Below are 20,653 nucleotides of genomic sequence, written 5' to 3'. Positions count from 1 at the left end.
GCTGTTCAGCGTCAAGACCGAGCCCGCGGAGACGTCGCTCGGCCGGCGCACCCGCAGCGCCGGCATCGTCATCAACGAGGGCGGGCGCGCCTCCTCCTCGGCTCCCCCCGCTTCGTCAAGCAGAAGATGGAGCCGGCCGCCATGAAGACGGAGCCCGGGTTCGCCTCCGTGAAGACAGAGCCAGGGCTCGCCGCCGTGAAGACGGAGCCGGGGCTCTCCGACGCGGCGGCATTGAGTGGGCGCGCGAAGACTGGACGCGGACGGAGCTGGAGCGCCAGTGCCGCACCTATGAGCAGTTCGCCGCTCGGCGCGATGGTTGCGACGAGGGAGGTGTCGTCGTCCTCGACGACGACGCGCCACATCAGTCCGCCAGGGCGACCCTGGGCAGGGGTCCAGCAGGGGTGGCCGCATGAAGGAGGAGAAGGACGACGATGACAACGGCGACGGCGGCGACTTCGCCGCGCTCACCGCGTTCTTCGACCTGTAGTTGCGACCTTTGTTTTTTTTAAGTATTTCAGTTTCCTATACAAAAAACTATTTAAGTTGCCTAAGTAATGTCATGTTCGCCGAATTTTAGTTGAAACTTTGTCCCGTTTACCGAATTTTAGCCAAATTCCTTTTCAAAAAATATTAAAGACGCCTTCTGGGAGCGACCCTAGGGCCGGCGGCTGAGAACCCAAAAGCCCCAGGCTGATTTTAGCGCCGGTTCGCCCCCAGGCAGCGATTTTACGAGCCGCTTGGGGGGCCAACGGCTAGAAATGCTCTTATAATTTGGTGTCGGCTAGATAGGAGTGGGGTCCGGGGAACACAATGTGAAAGCCGGAGCGGCGGCTCCGAGTCGGGCTGTAGAGTGTCGTGTGTCGAATCTAGTAGTCAGGGTGGCAAAATCGTCGTACACCCTACACCCTACAGCCCGACTCGGCTACCCAGGAAACCAGAGACCGTCACCTCACAACATGAGCCAGAGCCTTTGGGGCCGGCTTACGAAAATAGCTTGATTGTGTGCCTTATTAACTGGTCATTTTTCTTATATTAAAAAGGAGCTCATGCTGGTTTCTCTTTGTAAAGGAGATTATCAGAGCAACTCCAATGGGGTGACCCATTTCGTCTACCGCTGTCCGTTTGGGTCGGCGCGGACAGAAAAATCGGCTCAACGCGCCGACCCAAACGGACGGACGTCCGCTTTTCGTCCGCGGGCGACCCATTCGCGTCCCATTTTTGAGCCGGATTTGCGTCGGCGCGGACACGCGACGGACGCGCGCACGCTCGCCCTCTCCTCTCCCCGGGCCCGCTGGTCGGTGGCTCATTGGCCTCCCCCCACCCCCAGCAACCCTCGCCCGCCTCCTTTGTCGCCGACGCCGCCACCCTTTTTTGCCAGCGACTCTGCCAGCTGCCGCCACCTCCACATCCGCCTAGCAACGCCGCTCACTCCCCCCGTCGCCCCGCCACCGCCGTCTTGCCGCCGGGGAGCAAACTGTTTCCCGCAGCCGCTCCCCCAACCACACAGCCACCCGCGACCAAGAGGCCTCCTCGCCGCGCCGGCCAGATCCTCATCGGCACGCTCGTCGGACGCCGGCCCACTCGTCGGAAGTCGGCAGGGCAGCTAGCTGGTCCGTGCGCGCCGCGACTCTCTCGCCGGCCATCTCCTTCTTCGACGCCCGCAAGCTGTTCGACAGTTTGCCAAGGTACGAAAATGGACTCCGCCGATGAGTTCTTTTTCCACAATTTCCTTTGCGACTCCGACGACGAGGAGGAGATATTGGCTGCCGTGTTGGTCCATCACCACCTCAATAGCCAGCAGCTGTTGTTTCGTGGCTCCATTCCGGGCCACCTTCCGGCGTTGAATCGCAATCGAGAGAGCGGGCATTTCCTTCTTTGGAAGGACTACTTTGATACAACAAACCCGTTGTTCAAACATCACAAATTCCGCCGCCGTTTCCGTATGAGTAGGCATGTTTTCAACCGTATTAGAGAGGGAGTGGCTGGCTATGATGACTATTTCGAGTGCAAAGAGGATGCCGTCGGCAAGATTAGTTTCTCCTCTTATCAGAAATGCACTACCGCCATCTGAATGCTTGCATACGGAGTGCCCGGTGATCTCATTGACAAGTACGTCCGTATGAGCGAGTCTACATGCCTAGAGTCCCTGTATAAGTTCTGCAAGGCTGTTATTGTTGTGTTTGGCCCTGAGTACTTGAGAGAGCCGACGGCTGAAGATACAACCCGTTTGTTGGCGATGAATGCCAGAAGGGCTTCCCAGGGATGCTTGGCAACATAGTCTGCATGCACTGGGAGTGGAAGAACTGTCCTTCTGCTTGGCAAGGGCAGTATAAGGGACATGCTAGGGCTTGCACTATCATCCTAGAGGCCGTGGCGTCTCAAGATCTCTGGATCTGGCACTCTTTCTTTGGCATGGCTGGATCACACAATGATATCAACGTGCTTCAGCGCTCGCCGGTGTTTGCTAGGCTTGCCGAAGGCAACAACCCACCGGTGAACTTTACTATCAACGGCCACAACTATGACAAATGATACTACCTGGGTGACGGTATCTATCCTCAGTGGACCACTATCTCTACTCCTAATGTCTCAGTTGGTAGTCTCCGTTCCGGGTTTATTTTCGTCCCACCATTTTCGTCCGGTTTTTTTGCTAGTTTTTTTCGTCCCCCTCCCACCACCCCCTCTCCCACCTACGCAGCCAAAAAACCAACCCGCAAAAACCTATCGATCCCCTCGACGACACAGAGCCGCCGTCCTCTCGTGCGATCCGCTGCCGCCACCTCGGATCCGCTCCTCCTCTCCTGAGGATACGCAGCCGCATCTGCCATCCGGGCAGACGCGGCCGTCGTGGATCACGAGGATCCGGATGATGGGGCGGCAGAGATGGCCACGGATCTGTTACGGCGACGACGGCGCCGGATCCGCACCCGCAGCATCCGGATGGAGGCCGGCGACGAACCCTAGCTTAGCCGTCAGCATCGGGATCCAACCCCTGCTCTCGGTGCTGGGGCAAGGCATATGGGGGTGCTTGCTGCCGCGGTGGACCTCGACGCCGGCGACATCTGCAACATCTCCCTCCCGTCGGGCTGCAGGACCTGTACGCCCAAGGTACACCTCCTCCTCCTTCCTTTCCCCTCCCTACCAAGACTGCAGCTTGCTGATGTGTCGATTAGTGGTAGTGATGGATCTAGGATGAGGATAAACTGGCGAATAATCCATCATGGATACGCAGTGTGATTAAATCTCACTAGCAGTCTACACAACACTTGATGGGAGTTTGAAAATAACAGTCCATAATAAAGGGCCGTGGTGTCTACTATGCTGTTCAGAAAGGTGAGTGCATTTGTGAAGCTTCCTGCAGAGTTTCACATGATGAGTAGGTAAATGTGCTGCTTGTAGGACTAGGGTTCCTATCGGCTCTACTCCTTAGGTTATAAGGGCAGAACAGCGGAGGTTGAGGGCGAGGACGCGAGCTCTGGCGCGTCGGCGCCGTCGCGAGGAAGGAGGAGGGCGGCGGCGGTTAGGGGTGGAGGCGGCTAGGGTTCCGGCTCCTCTGGGAGCCGGGCAATAGGGATAATAATATTCTTATTGCTTGATTCCAAAAAGAGTCTTACAACCTATATTTATAACCTAGATAACTGGCATAAGAATTAACCTAAGATAACTTGCATAAGAATTAACCTAAGATAACTTGTGGGCTAAGATTACCCGGTGGGCCTAGCTAAACCGGCCATAACACTTCTCCCCGCCTGCACAAACAGCTCGTCCTCGAGCTGTAAGGTGGGGAAGCGCTTGCGGAACTCCTCGAGGCGATCAACCAGCGTCAAACACCTTCTCGATAGTTGGGGCGGCCAGGTCGGCGGCGACGGCGTCCTCCAGAATGTAGTCTGCAACCTCCAGGTAGAAGAGTCGCGGGCAGGCATGGCCGGGCGTGTAGGGCTCATCGCAGTTGAAGCACAACCCTTGGCGGTGACGCTCGAGTAGCTCGACTGAGGTGAGCCGGCGGAACGGGCACACCGCGGTCGCGGTGAGGGGCGCCGCAGAAGCCTGCGCAGGCCGACCCTGCGCAGAATCCGGCCCGGGTAGCGACCCAGCGGTCCGGGACGGTGATTCCTGCTAGATGGCCACCGCGCGGCGCTCGAACGCGCGGGCGTAGTACATGGACGACTGGAGATCCTGGGGTCCCCGAAGCTCCACGTCCACGCGGATGTGATCCGGAAGTCCACCGACAAAGAGGTCGGCCCGCTGCTGCACCGTCACACCCGACGCATGGCATGCCAGGGCTTGAAAACGGTCGGCGTAGTCCTGCACCGTGGAGGTGAAGGGAAGGCGGCCGAGCTCCGCCAGGCGGCTCCCGTGAACCGGAGGCCCAAAGCGAAGGAGGCAGAGCTCACGGAAGCGCTCCCAAGGGGGCATGCTGCCCTCGTCCTGCTCGAGGGCATAGTACCAGGTCTGGGCTGCGCCGCGGAGGTGATAAGAGGCAAGCCAGGTCCGCTCTGAAGCGAGTGTGCGCTCCCCACGAAAGAACTGGTCGCACTGGTTGAGCCAGTTGAGGGGGTCCTCCGTGCCGTCATAAGTGGCGAAGTCGATCTTGGCGAACCGCGGCGGTGCCTGGGAGGGAACGCCGTGTCGAGCTGGCTTGGAGGTGCGGAGCAGCGAGGCGGGTGGCGCCTGGTCGGAGTACTCCGGGTAGGGACCGGCGGAACCAGATGGCCCCCCGACACTACAAGAAATATGTCAACTTGTGACCTTGACTATTGGTCACTGAAAAGTCATTGTTTTTCATTAGCGACCTTTTTGTGACCAAAACAGAAGGTCAAAAGCTGGCAGTCGTAAACTGAAATTAACGACCTTCTCTGTGAGAAGGTCGTAGACGTTTACGACCAAAACAGAAGGTCGTTGAACCCATGACCTTTTATTTTGGTCACTGTCTGTCTGCCCAGGCCACGTCAGATCCGACGTGGCAATCCGACGTGGCAAAATTGCGACCAATTGAAAAGGTCACTGACAAGATTCAGCCCGGTCCGGTTAGGTGTTTTACATGGGCCGAGCCCATTAATTCAGCCTTTTTAGTATTTATTTTTCTGTCAATTTTTGATCGACTTCATGGGCCAAGCCCAACATTACAGCCATTTTATTTTTGGGCCATGGCCTTTTTATCTCAAGAGTTTCATTTTTCGTTTTTTTAAAGGGTCAACTAGTCAGGTTGGTCCCTGTTGTCAGGTCCCATTTGTCAGGTTCTGGTAACTGGGTCCCATCTATCAGGCCCATTCTTTATATTTCAACTACTATTTAAATTGGCAGAGATAGAAAACACACATGATACTCCAAATAAGAGCAACCAGATCATGTAATACAATGGCGATCATGTAATACAATGGCAATCACAGTAACGACTACAAGTGTAATATAGTACTTTAGAAGCTCTACAAGCTCCTTCCATAGCAACCACAAACTAGGCACCCGCTCGCGTCATGAACAACATGCCAAAATAGTTGGACGACCGTAGACAGATGAACATGCCGGACTCGCTAGACAACCATAGTCGGGCTGGGAACAAACAAAATGGTTCCTCATTCGCACTGTTACATGAATCAGTAGAGAAGAACCAAAAAAACTGGGGCAAATAACAACATGTCGGGCTCGCTGGACAACCATAGTCGGGCTGGGAACAAACAAAACGGCAACATGCCTTCCTCGGTCGCCCTGTTACATGAATCAGTAGAGAAGAATTAGAAAAACTGGGGCAAATATATTATGAACAGACCATTCAAGAAAAGGATAGTTATTTAGAATAATAACACAAACTAAGCTAGTACCATGCTTTTTGTTCTCCAGCTAGTTAAAATGAGATACTCTCATACAAGAAAACAGAGACACAATATGAAAGCTAACAGTAGGGATGCCACATCTTAAATGAGCAAGTTATTTTGTTTTTGAGAAACAAAAAAAATGCACCAATAATTTTTCAGAAGGTAACAGAACTTCTGTGCACACATTTAGATAGAAACAAGGGCTTGAACTATACACATTAATTAGAACAGGATCGCCAAACACCAATATAGGCTAGAATGAAAAAAACACGGAGGTAGTAGTGGTCGTCCACGGAGATAAACATAGAAAAGAAAACATGATTTCAGCGAAATTAAAATTGTCGATGTAAGTTGAAGAACAGTGCAGCAGATTAGCTCTTAGCATGGAGGAACATCACCAAATTAAACAAGATGGTTGTTCAAGTTTCTATTTGAGTATTCATGGTTACAGTTTGTTATCATTGTCTAAATTCTCCAACATGTACAATATTAATTAATACAGCTGAATATGCTACCAATGAAGTAAACTCTAAAAGATACAGGCAGGGCTTAATTAACCAACCTTGTCATTCTATAAACACAAACCAAACTCAACGATAAGGTGTACAATTATTACCATATAACCTGGGAAACATACCTACTGTCCACACATTTCATAATGTAAACAGTTAAATACTACAGAAATAGATTGCTAAGCATTTTTGCCCTTCTTTCAAGCCACCACCAGCATAACACCCTCAGTATAACAAGATCCACACAGACCACCATCTACAGCAACCGTACCCACAAGACAACTAGGGTCGGAGAGAGTGAGATTACCTTGACGCCGTAAATCTTAGAAGACAAATCGTGTGAGAGGAAGTCCTTGTCGTCCACCGCCAAGCAGCAGGATGCTCCCGCCGAGCCTACAGAAAGTTTTGCATATAGTTAGAAAACCTGGAAACATACAACATGGCTACCACAACGTAACATTGAAGGAAAAAACTAAGAGCATGTAACTGAACCTCCTACAGCTCTAGCCTCTAGCATGCACCCGAGCAACCTATGCTTTCTTTGTCTCTTGGTCGTGACTGCAGAAAGAAAGCAACAATTTTACCATCCTGCAGTTGCCTCAAGTAGATGGAAAGCTCAATATGAGTAAGGATAATTTGCCTCCAGAAGTAGTGACTAGATTCATAGAAAACAGAACAACAAAGTCATGCCATGACCAAATCCTAACTAGAACGCATTTAATAAAATGGATTGCATCTGGTTGCTATAATAGTGTATATATACATGCTAACGACATGAACGTTCCATTAGGCCATGATCAACTACTCAAAACCATTACGTGCTTTGCAAAAAACATAGAAGTAATCAGCAGATGACACAATGAACAAGTGAAGGCTTTAAATATCTCCATGTTGAAGAATCAAGTCAATGAAGACATGCAGTAGGAGGAGGAGCAGCCTTGCATCATCGTTTGCTCAGCTCGACGCTGGAAAGTGTGCCGCTGTACATGATCAGAACCCGCACGACACAGGTACGCCTGGCCAAGGGAGTAGTCCAGTGCCCGTTCCACAGGGACTGCCACCGGACGGTCGACTCGCATATACCTGCCAACATCACGATAATATAAGATAATTATAATCAGGAAAAATCATATTGATTCAAGCATATTACTTGCTGGGGGTACCATAACATCATTATGTGGCAACAATTTTTTTGCTTTCTATATACCATTGTCATCAATCTCAGATTTAACAAAGCAAGCACTACAAATGCAACATAACCTCAAATTTAACAAAGCAAGAATTGCAAATGGAACATAGCCATCCAAGTTACAGAATATAAATTTCAGAAATTTAAACAGAAGGATGGAATGGGGGCACAAAACCTTTAGTAGCAAGAGCTGGTTCATGTGGTACATGTAAACATCCCCAGCAAATAGAAGGCAATTTATTATAACACAACAAATGTGTTAAAATTCAAGGCTAATCTATGTGACATGAGTGAGTGCAGAGGGAGTGCTCTTGTGCAATTAGATAAACAAAAGTGATGTGTACATGATACAATACACGAAGAGAGTTTGCTCCAGCCAGATTCAATCCAAAACTGAACCATAAAGTGAAGCACACATACACAACTTGCTCCATTTTGACTAGTGACGTCAAAGGAACCATGTAAAAACTTGAACCAGAGGCACACATACACGAACTCTTTTCTTGCACATATGGATGTGCTAACGCTACAACTAACATTAAAGCTGAATATATATCCATGTTATAACAGTAAATAAATATACATAGATACAGAAACTTATCATACAGTTTGTGATATCCACTTCTAGGATGAGCTTGTGAACAAGAACTGGGGCATCTATAATGATATGATAGTCCAATTTCAACAGACTCTGCACTGGAACCCAAAACAGCGATGACCACATTAGGATGGTTTGTACTAGCCCACTACGGTTTATCCACCCATACACTAACTACCACGACAGTGCAATTCCCGACAGTGCGTGCATCTGCATCCAATCAGCGACATGGGACCATCGCAACAATGCAATTCACGATCAAACCGCGCGAACTCCTCCAGTAGGTTCAACCTTTCCAGAAAATCAAACGCCGTCGGTACATTCAAACAAACACCTCGCGTGCGAGATCTAGGAAATGAACGACAAAAGACCAAGATGAGCGGCAGTATGAAGGGGATACCTTGATGGTGTGTGCAGGGACAGCAGATCCGTACAGGGCTCCACCTCCCATCAGTTCCATTCACGCTCCAGACACGAAATATAACTGCACAAACAGTAAACAACAAACTGATTACTATTACTTCAGACACAAAACCAGCAACGTCTTAACAATAAGATCCAAGACAAGTAGACAAAGAACTGCTACGTACCAAACTCCAAATGTTAATTACCACCATAAAGGAGTATACATAAACAACATCTATTACCAGAAGGGCTGTTGATTCTACACCTCATAGATGCAAACAGCCAACTGATTACTAGTCCAGATAAGAATTTGGCAACTTTTTTAAAGTAACAGAGAGCACGGGAACAGTGTCTGATGCACCTACAACAGGCATGTAGGTGGAGATCTGTCACAAAATCACGTATGTAAACCCCAGGTAACTAGACGATGGGACTGATATTAATCGAATCTCCAAACAAGTGAATGGCCGCCACTCAGAACCATAAAAATGCCGTTTATATTCATCAGAATTTTGCTCAGTCTAGAAAGGCGCAAGATCTATCTATCCATCCATCCATATCGGCGTCCGCTCGAGACCTCGCGGATCTCTAGGAGGCGCTGGTTGCCCAGCACGAGCTACGGCTGGGACGGGACGATCCACATCCAGGCAGAGCGCGCCCGCGTCGGCCCCCGTCCGACGGTCGCTCGCGGGAAACCAATAGCGATCGCACAGAGAGGCGGGGAATGTTGACGGCGGGGTTACCTCATGGCTCGCCACGGGGACGGGTCGATTCACCGGTCGCCGATTCACCTTCGGGAAAAGGGAGAAACAAACACGGTGAGATGGCCCGCAGCAGATCTCGGCATCGCTAGCCAGACCCCGCCGCCAGCACCGCATGTCGCACGAAGAGGACGCCAGCCGTCTGCGTTCATCCCCGCGCCCTTGGGCGGGTCCGAGGAGAGCTCCGGTTCCGAGGGGTCGGCGAGCTTGGGCTGCGCGGACTCCTCCATGTCCGCCAGCAGCACGCACGACCGTCAGTTGCACATGTAGCACACGCACGACCGTCGCAGTTGGCATTGGGGGGCGAGGTGAGGGAAGGGGAGATGATGGCGGCGGCGGCGTATGGATCTAGGAGAAAGAGGAGGGGACGACGAGTGGTGTGTGGGGCAGAGAGTGCAGCGGCGAATCCCGCCGGGGGAGGGGATGGATCGGGGTGGTGGGAGAGAGAGGCGGCGACGGGGGGCCGTCATCGTCGATCTGGATCGGGGAGAGGGATCTGGATCGTGGCGGATCTGCAGCGAAAGAATGGAGGCGGGGGAGGGAGGAATGAGAGAAAGAATGGAGGCGGGCGGGCGGGGGGGGGGGGGGCTGGGTGGAAAATGTCCATGAGGACAGACCTAGGGTTTCGGCTCGGGTGGGTTTGGGCCGTCGGATCCGGAAGCATCCGACGGTGGTTGATGCGTGATCCGTGTGATATGCGCATGGTCCAATCAGAACACAGCAAACCATTTGATGACCTTATGACCATATAAATTGGTCGCGATCGATTTAAGATAAAAAAATTCATTCATTTTTCAGTGCTCAAAATGAGTTTTTTTGTGAAACTCTTATGAAATATTTGTTCAAATGATCTCATATTGTGCACAATGGTGCATCATAGAATTCCAAACAATGTTGCCTAAGGGAGTTTTCATTTTCTTTGCACGGAAAATTCATTTTCCATTTTTCGAGTGCCCGAAAAGAGGTTTTTTTGTGAAGGACCTACCATATATTTGTTGCAAAATTGTAACAAATCAATTTTCTAAAATACTAGAACATATTTAATGCACAATTGACCAAATGGTTGGGTGTAAAAAGTTTTGATCCACCTCTCGTGAAAAAGACAAATTTTCGCCGATTCAGCTGGAAGCGGGTCAAATTTGAACTGTAGCTACCTCGTAGTTTGCTCTTTATTTTTTCCAAAAATCATTTCTAGGTACATAAGTATCTATTTAATCAGAGAAAAACCAAAAAAATTCCAAGATTCAACCACTAGCTAGGAACAGTTATTCCCGCCATTTTCACCGCATTTTGAAACGGGCATAAAAAATTCAAAAAAATAAAAATATTGGAAAACCTTCGCATTGTTTCATTATATGTGGCCAAGTTACCAGCAAAAATTATAAACTTGTAATACAACAATTATTTTAAAAAAGTGTTCTCAGAAACGAGCTATCAAGTGTGAAGATTCATGGCTTTCAAGCCAAATGATCAATGTTATGGACACATTCATGACATAGTTTGTTCAAATGATCTCATATTGTGCACAAGGGTGCATCTTGGAATGACAGACAATGTTGCCTAAGGAAGTTTTCATTTTCTTTGGACGAAAAATTCATTTTCCATTTTTTGAGTGCCCAAAATGAGTTTTTTTGTGAAGGACCTATAATATATTTGTTGCAAAATTGTACCAAATCAATTTTATAAAATACTAGGACATATTTAATGCACAATTGATCAAATGGTTGGGTGTAAAAAGTTTTGATCCACCTCTCGTGAAAAAGACAAATTTCTCCCGATTCAGTTGGAAGCGGGTCAAATTTGAACTGTAGCTACCTCGTAGTTTCCTCTTTATTTTTTCCAAAAATCATTTCTAGGTACATAAGTATCTATTTAATCAGAGAAAAACCAAAAAAATTCCAAGATTCAACCACTAGCTAGGAACGGTTATTCCCGCCATTTTGACCGCATTTTGAAACGGGCATAAAAAATTCAAAAAAAAATAAAAATATTGGAAAACCTTCGCATTGTTTCATTATATGTGGCCAAGTTACCAGCAAAAATTATAAACTTGTAATACGACAATTATTTTAAAAAAGTGTTCTGAGAAACGAGCTATCAAGTGTGAAGATTCATGGCTTTCAAGCCAAATGATCAATCTTATGGCCACATTCATGACATAGTTTGTTCAAATGATCTCATATTGTTCACAAGGGTGCATCTTGGAATGGCAGACAATGTTGCCTAAGGAAGTTTTCATTTTCTTTGGACGAAAAATTCATTTTCCATTTTTCGAGTGCCCAAAATGAGTTTTTTTGTGAAGGACCTATAATATATTTGTTGCAAAATTGTACCAAATAAATTTCATAAAATACTAGGACATATTTAACGCACAATTGATCAAATGGTTGGGTGTAAAAAGTTTTGATCCACCTCTCATGAAAAAGACAAATTTCTGCCGATTCTGTTGGAAGCGGGTCAAATTTGAACTGTAGCTACCTCGTAGTTTGCTCTTTATTTTTTCCAAAAATCATTTCTAGGTACATAAGTATCTATTTAATCAGAGAAAAACCAAAAAATTCCAAGATTCAACCACTAGCTAGGAACGGTTATCCCCGCCATTTTGACCGCATTTTGAAACGGGCATCAAAAATTAAAAATTAAATAAAAATATTGGAAAACCTTCGCATTGTTTCATTATATGTGGCCAAGTTACCAGCAAAAATTATAAACTTGTAATAGGGCAATTATTTTAAAAAAGTGTTCTCAGAAACGAGCTATCAAGTGTGAAGATTCATGGCTTTCAAGCCAAATGATCAATCTTATGACCACATTCATGGCATAGTTTGTTCAAATGATCTCATATTGTGCACAAGGGTGCATCTTGGAATGGCAGACAATGTTGCCTAAGGAAGTTTTCATTTTCTTTGGACGAAAAATTCATTTTCCATTTTTCGAGTGCCCAAAATGAGTTTTTTTTGTGAAGGACCTATAATATATTTGTTGCAAAATTGTACCAAATCAATTTTATAAAATACTAGGACATATTTAGTGCACAATTGATCAAATGGTTTGGTGTAAAAAGTTTTGATCCACCTCTCATGAAAAAGACAAATTTCCGCCGATTTAGGTGGAAGCGGGTCAAATTTGAACTGTAGCTACCTCGTAGTTTGCTCTTTATTTTTTCCAAAAATCATTTCTAGGTACATAAGTATCTATTTAATCAGAGAAAAACCAAAAAAATTCCAAGATTCAACTACTAGGTAGGAACGGTCATTCCCGCCATTTTCACCGCATTTTGAAACGGGCATAAAAAATTCAAAATAAAAATAAAAATATTGGAAAACCTTCGCATTGTTTCATTATATGTGGCCAAGTTACCAGCAAAAATTATAAACTTGTAATACGGCAATTATTTTAAAAAAGTGTTCTCAGAACGAGCTATCAAATGTGAAGATTCATGGCTTTCAAGCCAAATGATCAATCTTATGGCCACATTCATGACATAGTTTGTTCAAATGATCTCATATTGTGCACAAGGGTGCATCTTGGAATGGCAGACAATGTTGCCTAAGGAAGTTTTCATTTTCTTTGGACGAAAAATTCATTTTCCATTTTTCGAGTGCCCAAAATGAGTTTTTTTGTGAAGGACCTATAATATATTTGTTGCAAAATTGTACCAAATCAATTTTATAAAATATTAGGACATATTTAATGCACAATTGACCAAATGGTTGGGTGTAAAAGGTTTTGATCCACCTCTCGTGAAAAAGACAAATTTCCGCCGATTCAGCTGGAAGCGGGTCAAATTTGAACTATAGCTACCTCGTAGTTTGCTCTTTATTTTTTCCAAAAATCATTTATAGGTACATAAGTACCTATTTGATCAGAGAAACACCAAAAAAATTCCAAGATTCAACCACTAGCTAGGAACGGTTATTCCCGCCGTTTTGACCGCATTTTGAAACGGGCATAAAAAATTCAAACAAAAAATCAAAAAATTGGAAAACCTTTGCATTGTTTCATTATATGTGGCCAAGTTACCAGCAAAAATTATAAACTTGTAATACGGCAATTATTTTAAAAAAAGTGTTCTCAGAAACGAGCTATCAAGTGTGAAGATTCATGGCTTTCAAGCCAAATGATCAATCTTATGGCCGCATTCATGACATAGTTTGTTCAAATGATCTCATATTGTGCACAAGGGTGCATCTTGGAATGGCAGACAATGTTTCCTAAGGAAGTTTTCGTTTTCTTTGGATGAAAAATTCATTTTCCATTTTTACGAGTGCCTAAAATGAGTTTTTTTGTGAAGGACCTACCATATATTTGTTGCAAAACTGGAATCAATTTTCTAAAATACTAGGACATATTTAATGCACAATTGACAAAATGGTTGGGTGTAAAAAGTTTTGATCCACCTCTCGTGAAATAGACAAGTTTCTGCCAATTCAGGTGGAAGCGGGTCAAATTTGAACTGCAGCTGCCTCATAGTTTGCTATTTATTTTTTCCAAAAATCATTTCTAGTTACATAAGTACCTATTTAATCATAAATACATGGTTTGGTGGCGATACGTCGAGGTTTGGGCGGTGGCCGAGGGCCCCAACTCTAGAGCGGTAAACTCGCATGCCCGCCGCGTGGTCACCGCGTGACCGTGGCGTTGCCATGTGTTCTGGGCGGCCTAGGCATGTCTAGTGGGTTGGGCACTCCCCAGGTAGGTGCTAGGAAGAAAACTACAACATAAGATTCTCACGAGGAGACCGATCGATGCTCAAACATGAATTAGCAGCCAAGTGTTTGATTAGTGGTACGGGAAATGTACATGGCTAATGGTCGTGAGTTTTGGCTGAGGATGATCAGTTACTAAGAAGACCGTCTTCACAAATTTTCAGCTCAAAAGGAGGAGCCTAGGTGGTACTTGGTTTGCAAAGTACCACACTGGACATAAATACGAATGTTGAAGCTGGGCTCAAAATAATGAATGGATTGAGCTGGCATTTGGTGGAGTATGGTTATTTCGGCATATGAAAGCACTGTAGAAAATGGATACTATTTGGACATGCCAAAGTGGTACTTCCTTCACAAAGTGCTGCTCTGAACAGAATAGGAAAATGAATATTGTTGAATTATTTTTGAACTAGGCAAGGAAGGTTTTTGACATATTTGATGAAGATATGATCCAAATTATTTATGAGAATATTTTGGGAATTTTTGGAATAACAGAAATATAGGTTGCTTCACAACCTAGGGCAAAAATTGACACATGGACATGACACCTAGGCAAAACTGATGAGATGGCGCCTAGTCATCGCAACCCACCACAATTTACAAGGCTATGACCATCTATATTGGTCGTTAACAACTAGAAACAAGGCATCGGACTAGCGCTGTTTGCTTGATGACCATTTCATGTAAGGAAATTACGACCTTTCTGACCAAAATGGTCGCAATGGTTTAGGGTTTGGAGCCCCCCGAACAGCTTTTGACCAATTGGTCTCAAATGGTCATAGATCTATGACCAATTCTTCCAGGGTCACTGACAGAAGGTCACTAGTTGACATATTTCTTGTAGTGCGAACTGCGGGAACGGAGTCGGCTGTTCGGGGGCCGTGGTGTATACCGGCGAAGGCGAATACCCAGCCGCCCACGCTGGTAGTGGCGACGGGGAGGGCGAGAACCGGACCTGATGAATCGGGAGGCCGGTCGGCGAGGGTGCCCCCGAGCTAGGCAGGGGCGGCGCCGGTGGTTGTAGTGTCGGTGGCGGGGGGTGGGCGGGGGCGCGGTGGCCGCGGGGGAGGGTGGCTCCAAGTACCACAGAGGAGCCGCGGCCGGCGTGGTCCCGCCGGGGTGGCCTGGAACGGCAGCAGCGGCTGCCCGGTGCAAGTCGGCGCGGAGAACAACTACAGCGGTCCGGTGGCCGCCGCCCGCGGCATCTGCTGTAGCGGCCAGGGGCCCGATGACGGCGTCGGCGCCAAGGGCCAGAGGGGCGCCGCATCAGCCGGAGGGCCGCCCGGTGGAGCCGCCTGGAACGGCATCATCAGAGGGGCGCCGTACAGGGAGACGCCCTGGGGCGGCCACGGCGTGTGGCCGCAGGCGGCAACGGGCACCGTTGGCAGGGGCATGTAGGGCCCGGCCGTGTACTGCTGCTGCTGCTGCAGGTGGAGGCTCTGGACGGCGGCGACGAGGTCCCGCAGGGTGGCCATGACCTGCTCCGGCGTGAAGACGGCGGACGACGGTGGCGCAGAGGGAACCGGGGATGGCGGCGCGGGCGGGGCCGCGGTGGAGACGTGGCCCGCCAGCGCGGTTGTCCCGGCGGCGGATGTCATCGGCGCGGTGAGGGGTGGCGCCGTCATCATCGGTGCGGTGAGGGGCGGCGCCGTCATCATCGGCGCGGTGGAGCCGCTGGAAAGCGCCGGCGGTGGTGGTGGCAGCGACATGATCGGAACTTGGTCTCTGATTACCAAATTGGTAGGACTAGGGTTCCTACCGGCTCTACTCCTTAGGTTATAAGGGCAGAACAGTGGAGGTTGAGGGCGAGGACGCGAGCTCCGGCGCGTCGGCGCCGTCGCGAGGAAGGAGGAGGGCGGCGGCGGCGGTTAGGGCTGGAGGCGGCTAGGGTTCCGGCTCCTCTGGGAGCCGGGCAATAGGGATAATAATATTCTTATTGCTTGATTCCAAAAAGAGTCTTACAGCCTATATTTATAACCTAGATAACTTGCATAAGAATTAACCTAAGATAACTTGCATAAGAATTAACCTAAGATAACTTGTGGGCTAAGATTACCCGGTGGGCCTAGCTAAACCGGCCATAACAGCACACAAGCAACAGACTACATAGCTTGTGCTAATTTCCATGATAAGTTTTATCGCATATGAACAAGTTATATTGCCAGTTAAGTTATTAATAGAAATTGAGTTGCTTATCATTGAGTAAAAGACATTCCTTTAGAGTATTTACGGTTTTATACTAATACTTTATCAAGGTGATATGCTGAAGATTTGTGATTATCACAGTATGGCCTTTACATTGCTTCTGTATGATCTGAACCTGTTGAGCTCATCACAAAGACCATACAAATTGGCTCTATCCCTGATGTCCAATAAAAAAGGGGAACTATGGCCTCAGATCGAAAAAGTTTCTTTTCCTTTGTGATTTTGCAGCGGGACTTGCTTATGGAGACGTTCGCTCTGGGTCAAAGCTTAAGAGTACTGATGCTTTTGACCATTTAATTAGTGTTTAGGTATGCCCTCCTCTCCTTGCCCTTCAGCTGGAATCTCTGATAAGGATGTAATTTGCTGGTGCAGTGTTGCTATGCTTTTATTTGGGGATTCCTCTGGGATCTAATTTTGAATTGTCAAAGCTGGTTTGTTGGGTGCCGGTTGGTTTAACATGATGCTATAATGCCGTAGAGAGAGATATGTTTTTCCACTAGAAGTGGCCGGTTAGTTAATTTGAGATTTGTGCCTTCTGTTCTTCAGGCCTGAAGCTTTTGGTCTCAGTCCGACAGTTAAAAGTTGCATTGGCTTGTAAAAAACTTCATGTGACTGGACCAGTAGGGGGAGGATAGCTTCATATGGAAAATAATTCTCCATGGTGGGAAAATTTGTTATTTGACATGATTATATGTAGAGATACAACTAGCAGTGTTTAAATATGGGTTCATCTCAACCTATGATTCCTATGTATATAATTTTTGGGGCTAGAACTGCGGCCACTGCCCACCACCATTACAAGTCAATGCTAGGAGCTCCTTGGATGTACTCATGCATGCTTTGTCAGATCCTTTTCTTTTGTATCGATTTATGAACCGATGGCATCCAAGACTAACTACCCCGTACATGTACTCCACTAAGTAAGGATAGCTCATAAATATTTTGGCCTTTTTGTCGAAACGCTAACCAAAATCACTGAAATTCACTAAATTTAGGTGGTTTCGGTTGGTGATGAAAATTTTCTGAAACTGAAAGTGAAAACCATAGAATACTGAAGGTGTTTGCAGCCTGTAATTAGCGCCCTACTTAGCATCAAGCATTGAGAGAGGGCATTTAGATGATTTTAAATTTTACGACTTTGTATTCTTAATCTCTAAGCATTTACATAGGCGACTCGCATTGTAGATGCTATTAGCATGCTGCTGCTATCGTCCCTCTGTACACACATGCACATTTGACTGATGAAGAAAATGCCTCAAATCATCAAACCCCTGATTATGTGTTGTGCTCTTGCAAGACTAAAACTGACACATTCTCTTCTGGATGTTAATGATGTTCGATTGCATGTGGGTGTTCTGTCGTTGAAGCTCACATGATCGAGTGTTTATGCACAACTGAAGTTGGCACATTCAGTTCTGCATATATTGAACAACTTTCAAAACTTCTGAAAGCAAAGAGCAGTCGAACCATCCTCTAGGCTCTACTGTACCTCCCATAGATTTTTTTACTTCCAAAACTTATGATGAACACAGCAGGTTCCAATGCAATTTCACTTGACATATGTTGTTATTTCGGTTTTAATCATACTATATCAGCTTCAAAGTTTATTTTTACTCTCAAGTAGTCAATATCTGAGCATGAACACTCAAACTACTGCAGGGGGAGGATTTCCACAGTAACCCTGGGCTGGTTAACCTATTTGGAATAGAATTCCCTGATTTGAATATCAAGCATTCACAACTTCAGAATACATTGTCTCGAGGTACAATCCCACTTGATTCTCAAACAATCACTAATTCATGAATTGCAGCAGGGTGAACCCAAGATGTCCGGAGCCTCTCTTGTGAATCACATTGCTTACAATGATTTCATGATTGAGATCTCGGGATTTAACAGTTGTATTTTCTTGTTTCTTTTTTTCTTGTGGAGGAGAACAAGATGCATCCTTTAAAGGTGTGACTTAGAAGTTTAGCTAAATAAACAGAATATTTCTACTGCAAGTTGATGTATAGAAAAGTGGATTTTTGCATAGGTTTTGTATTATATATATAGTTAACTCAGTACTTCCTTTTCTTGCTTTGGAGTGACTGTTTTGCTTGACTCAGCATCCCTATGGTTCCGAGAGGGGCTGGGTGGCTAGATACAGAGGGCTTGGGTGCATGTGCTCTAATGTATATTTTCTTTCGGGGAGGGTCACCTGAATGGACTATTAAGAGGTCCACTCTTAACTGCTCTTGCGGAACTAGGCCATCAGGCTACCATATATGTCCGTTGATTTAATCACCGTTATCTGTGCTAGACGTTCACAGATCTGGATGCCTTTGCTTGCCAAATAAAAAATGAACAATAGTTATGTTAGGAAGTTCACTAGCTTTGGCGATCCGATCATTCATGGAATGTTTTCCGGCATTGCCAACATATTGAGTACTTCAGTTGTAAGTCTGTAAGCAGTTCTCTTTGAAAGAGAAAAATCTATACATGCTTCAGTGAATGGCCACCCCCTTCTATTTTAGTAACACTGCACTTCTTAGTGGTACTTGCTAATCAGTATGGTTATTGGTCTGTAATCTTATTGTTTCTACATTAATTGTTTGTACGTAGGCCGGATCAAGCGCATCGCCGATGCCACGATCGCCGATCCGCCGTGCTGCTCCTCTCATGTGCGCCCTCGATGCTGACGCCGTCCTATTTTCCGCAGCCACCGCCGTCGGGCTCCGCGTCCACGCGCCCCTTCAAACCTACTGGATGCAATCTCGCATTGCGCTGTCGTCCGCACTGTCTGGCACCACCTATGGACACAGAACGACGGATCAAGGTTTAATGACTTTGATCAGGCAAGATACATTCTGCCCCGCTCATCTCCCCGTGTTGCTGTTGGTAAGTATGGTGGCATTCTCCATGCTTCTTTTAGTGCTTCTCTCTAAATTCGCTGGGAGCCAAAATCTGTACTAATAGTTTGTTAGTATGCATTTGGCTATCAAACAGCTTTTTTGCTATCCGATTTTGTTCCTGCAAAAGTTGCTTCTGTTCTGTATAGGTGTACAGTTTTCATGTTAACTGGAAAGTACCAAAGTTGTCTATCCTAGCTGCACCAAACTACAATTTTCTTGTTTTATTAATAATTTAATATGAGATATACAAGAAAGTGCAGCGGGCATGGCTTGTACTCATGCTTGAGGATATTTGGCTTAGGCTCTCGGACTGTGTCATGGCCACACTGAAGACGGGACACTTGTGGTTATCTTCATGTGTCATTGGTGGTCAGAGAAACCAAACAAAGCTAGAGTGAAAGGTCTAGGAGTTTCAATACAGAACAAAGGGTCTACGAGTTTCAATACATTGTTGAAAAATTGTGCCAAACATTAAGGTTGATTTCAGTTCCTTCATCCTTCTAGAGCATAACAAAAATATGGTGCTTTGCTTGAAAAAATGTGGCTTAATTCTGGAAAGCATTAAGTTTCCATGCATGCTGATACTGATCAATCCATAACTCTAAAAACATGATACCCTCTTTCACATGCTTCATATAAGTTATGCACATGCCATCTCGCCAAGCACTGATAACATGTTTCGTTTAACAGATCATCTGAGATTTGCATAATTGTTTTGAGAATGAGCAGGGCAGCATCGACACCGGCCTCGATCAGTGTCGGGGCAATGGTGAACCAATGAAGAAGCTTAAGGCGGCTCAGGTGGGGTGGCACACGATATTGACATCAGCCACGACCAGCGTCGGAGGATGGGTCATTGGGACGGAAGGAGGAAGACAAAGAGGAGGAAGAAGACGATGATCACCAAATTTTACCACCGATAAAAAACACGCGACCGATGCATAGTTGCTCTTATAGTATCTGCTAAAGAAATTGATAAAAGATGATATATATTCGTAGGACTTCACTCATGTCACTTAGTCACCAGTTTGATTTATTTTCCTGTATTTTGCCCAGGCAACGCACGGGCATTGTACTAGCAACCGGCTCCGGGCCCAGCCTACATTAGGGGGTGTGTTATGTATTCGCAAGGTTGTGTCCAGTATAAGACTTAATTCCTTGTAACCATAAATGTGAGCTAGGAAGAATAAAATTTGTGCTCTATTGAACTTACTGTAGAGCGGAGCAAGACGATCGAAGAGAGGGAGGGATTACAAATATTTCAATCATGGCAGAGTTAGAAGTAGAACAAGCAATGTAGATGGACAATTATGCTTTCTTAAGAGTATATATTTTTCGTGTGAACTATATTTATTTTTCCGTGGCAACGGCAGTTGGTCTTGAGATTGACAAAGTCACAAAAACATCGCCCATTGAAAGAATATTTCCCTGCCACCACAATTGTTACTATTGTCAATTGTATGTGATAGTGAGAGAATATTACCTTGAGGTGTTTTAATGCACTATCATAGGTGGATAGGAAGGGTATGAACCATGACAAAGAAGAGCAATGACTATGTGATAGCGCGGT

The 20,653-nt window shown here is 46.3% G+C and overlaps 1 protein-coding gene across 3 annotated transcripts; it reads left to right on the top strand.

Annotated features, from left to right (window-relative positions):
* The first annotated feature begins 16,239 nt into the window (after nt 1–16,239).
* On the top strand, nt 16,240–20,384 carry LOC123167363 (uncharacterized). 3 transcript variants are annotated; one of them, XR_006483909.1, is made up of 4 exons: nt 16,240–16,500; nt 17,852–17,954; nt 18,891–19,069; nt 19,813–20,384. XR_006483909.1 is itself a non-coding variant. In XM_044585205.1 (4 exons), the coding sequence occupies exons 1-4, from the start codon at nt 16,851–16,853 to the stop codon at nt 19,981–19,983; spliced, it is 456 nt and encodes a 151-aa protein (XP_044441140.1). In that variant the 5' UTR covers nt 16,718–16,850; the 3' UTR covers nt 19,984–20,384. The 3 variants fall into 3 exon arrangements, 1 of the variants encoding a protein (XP_044441140.1); XM_044585205.1 differs by lacking the exon at nt 16,240–16,500 and adding an exon at nt 16,718–16,853; XR_006483910.1 differs by lacking the exons at nt 18,891–19,069; nt 19,813–20,384 and adding an exon at nt 18,794–18,890 and having other exon boundaries at nt 16,334–16,500.
* The last annotated feature ends 269 nt before the right edge of the window (nt 20,385–20,653 follow it).

This window comes from Triticum aestivum, chromosome 7D, assembly GCF_018294505.1.
Source record: "Triticum aestivum cultivar Chinese Spring chromosome 7D, IWGSC CS RefSeq v2.1, whole genome shotgun sequence".
Lineage (NCBI taxonomy): Eukaryota > Viridiplantae > Streptophyta > Magnoliopsida > Poales > Poaceae > Triticum > Triticum aestivum.
This window is presented reverse-complemented; position numbering and strand designations above follow the sequence as displayed.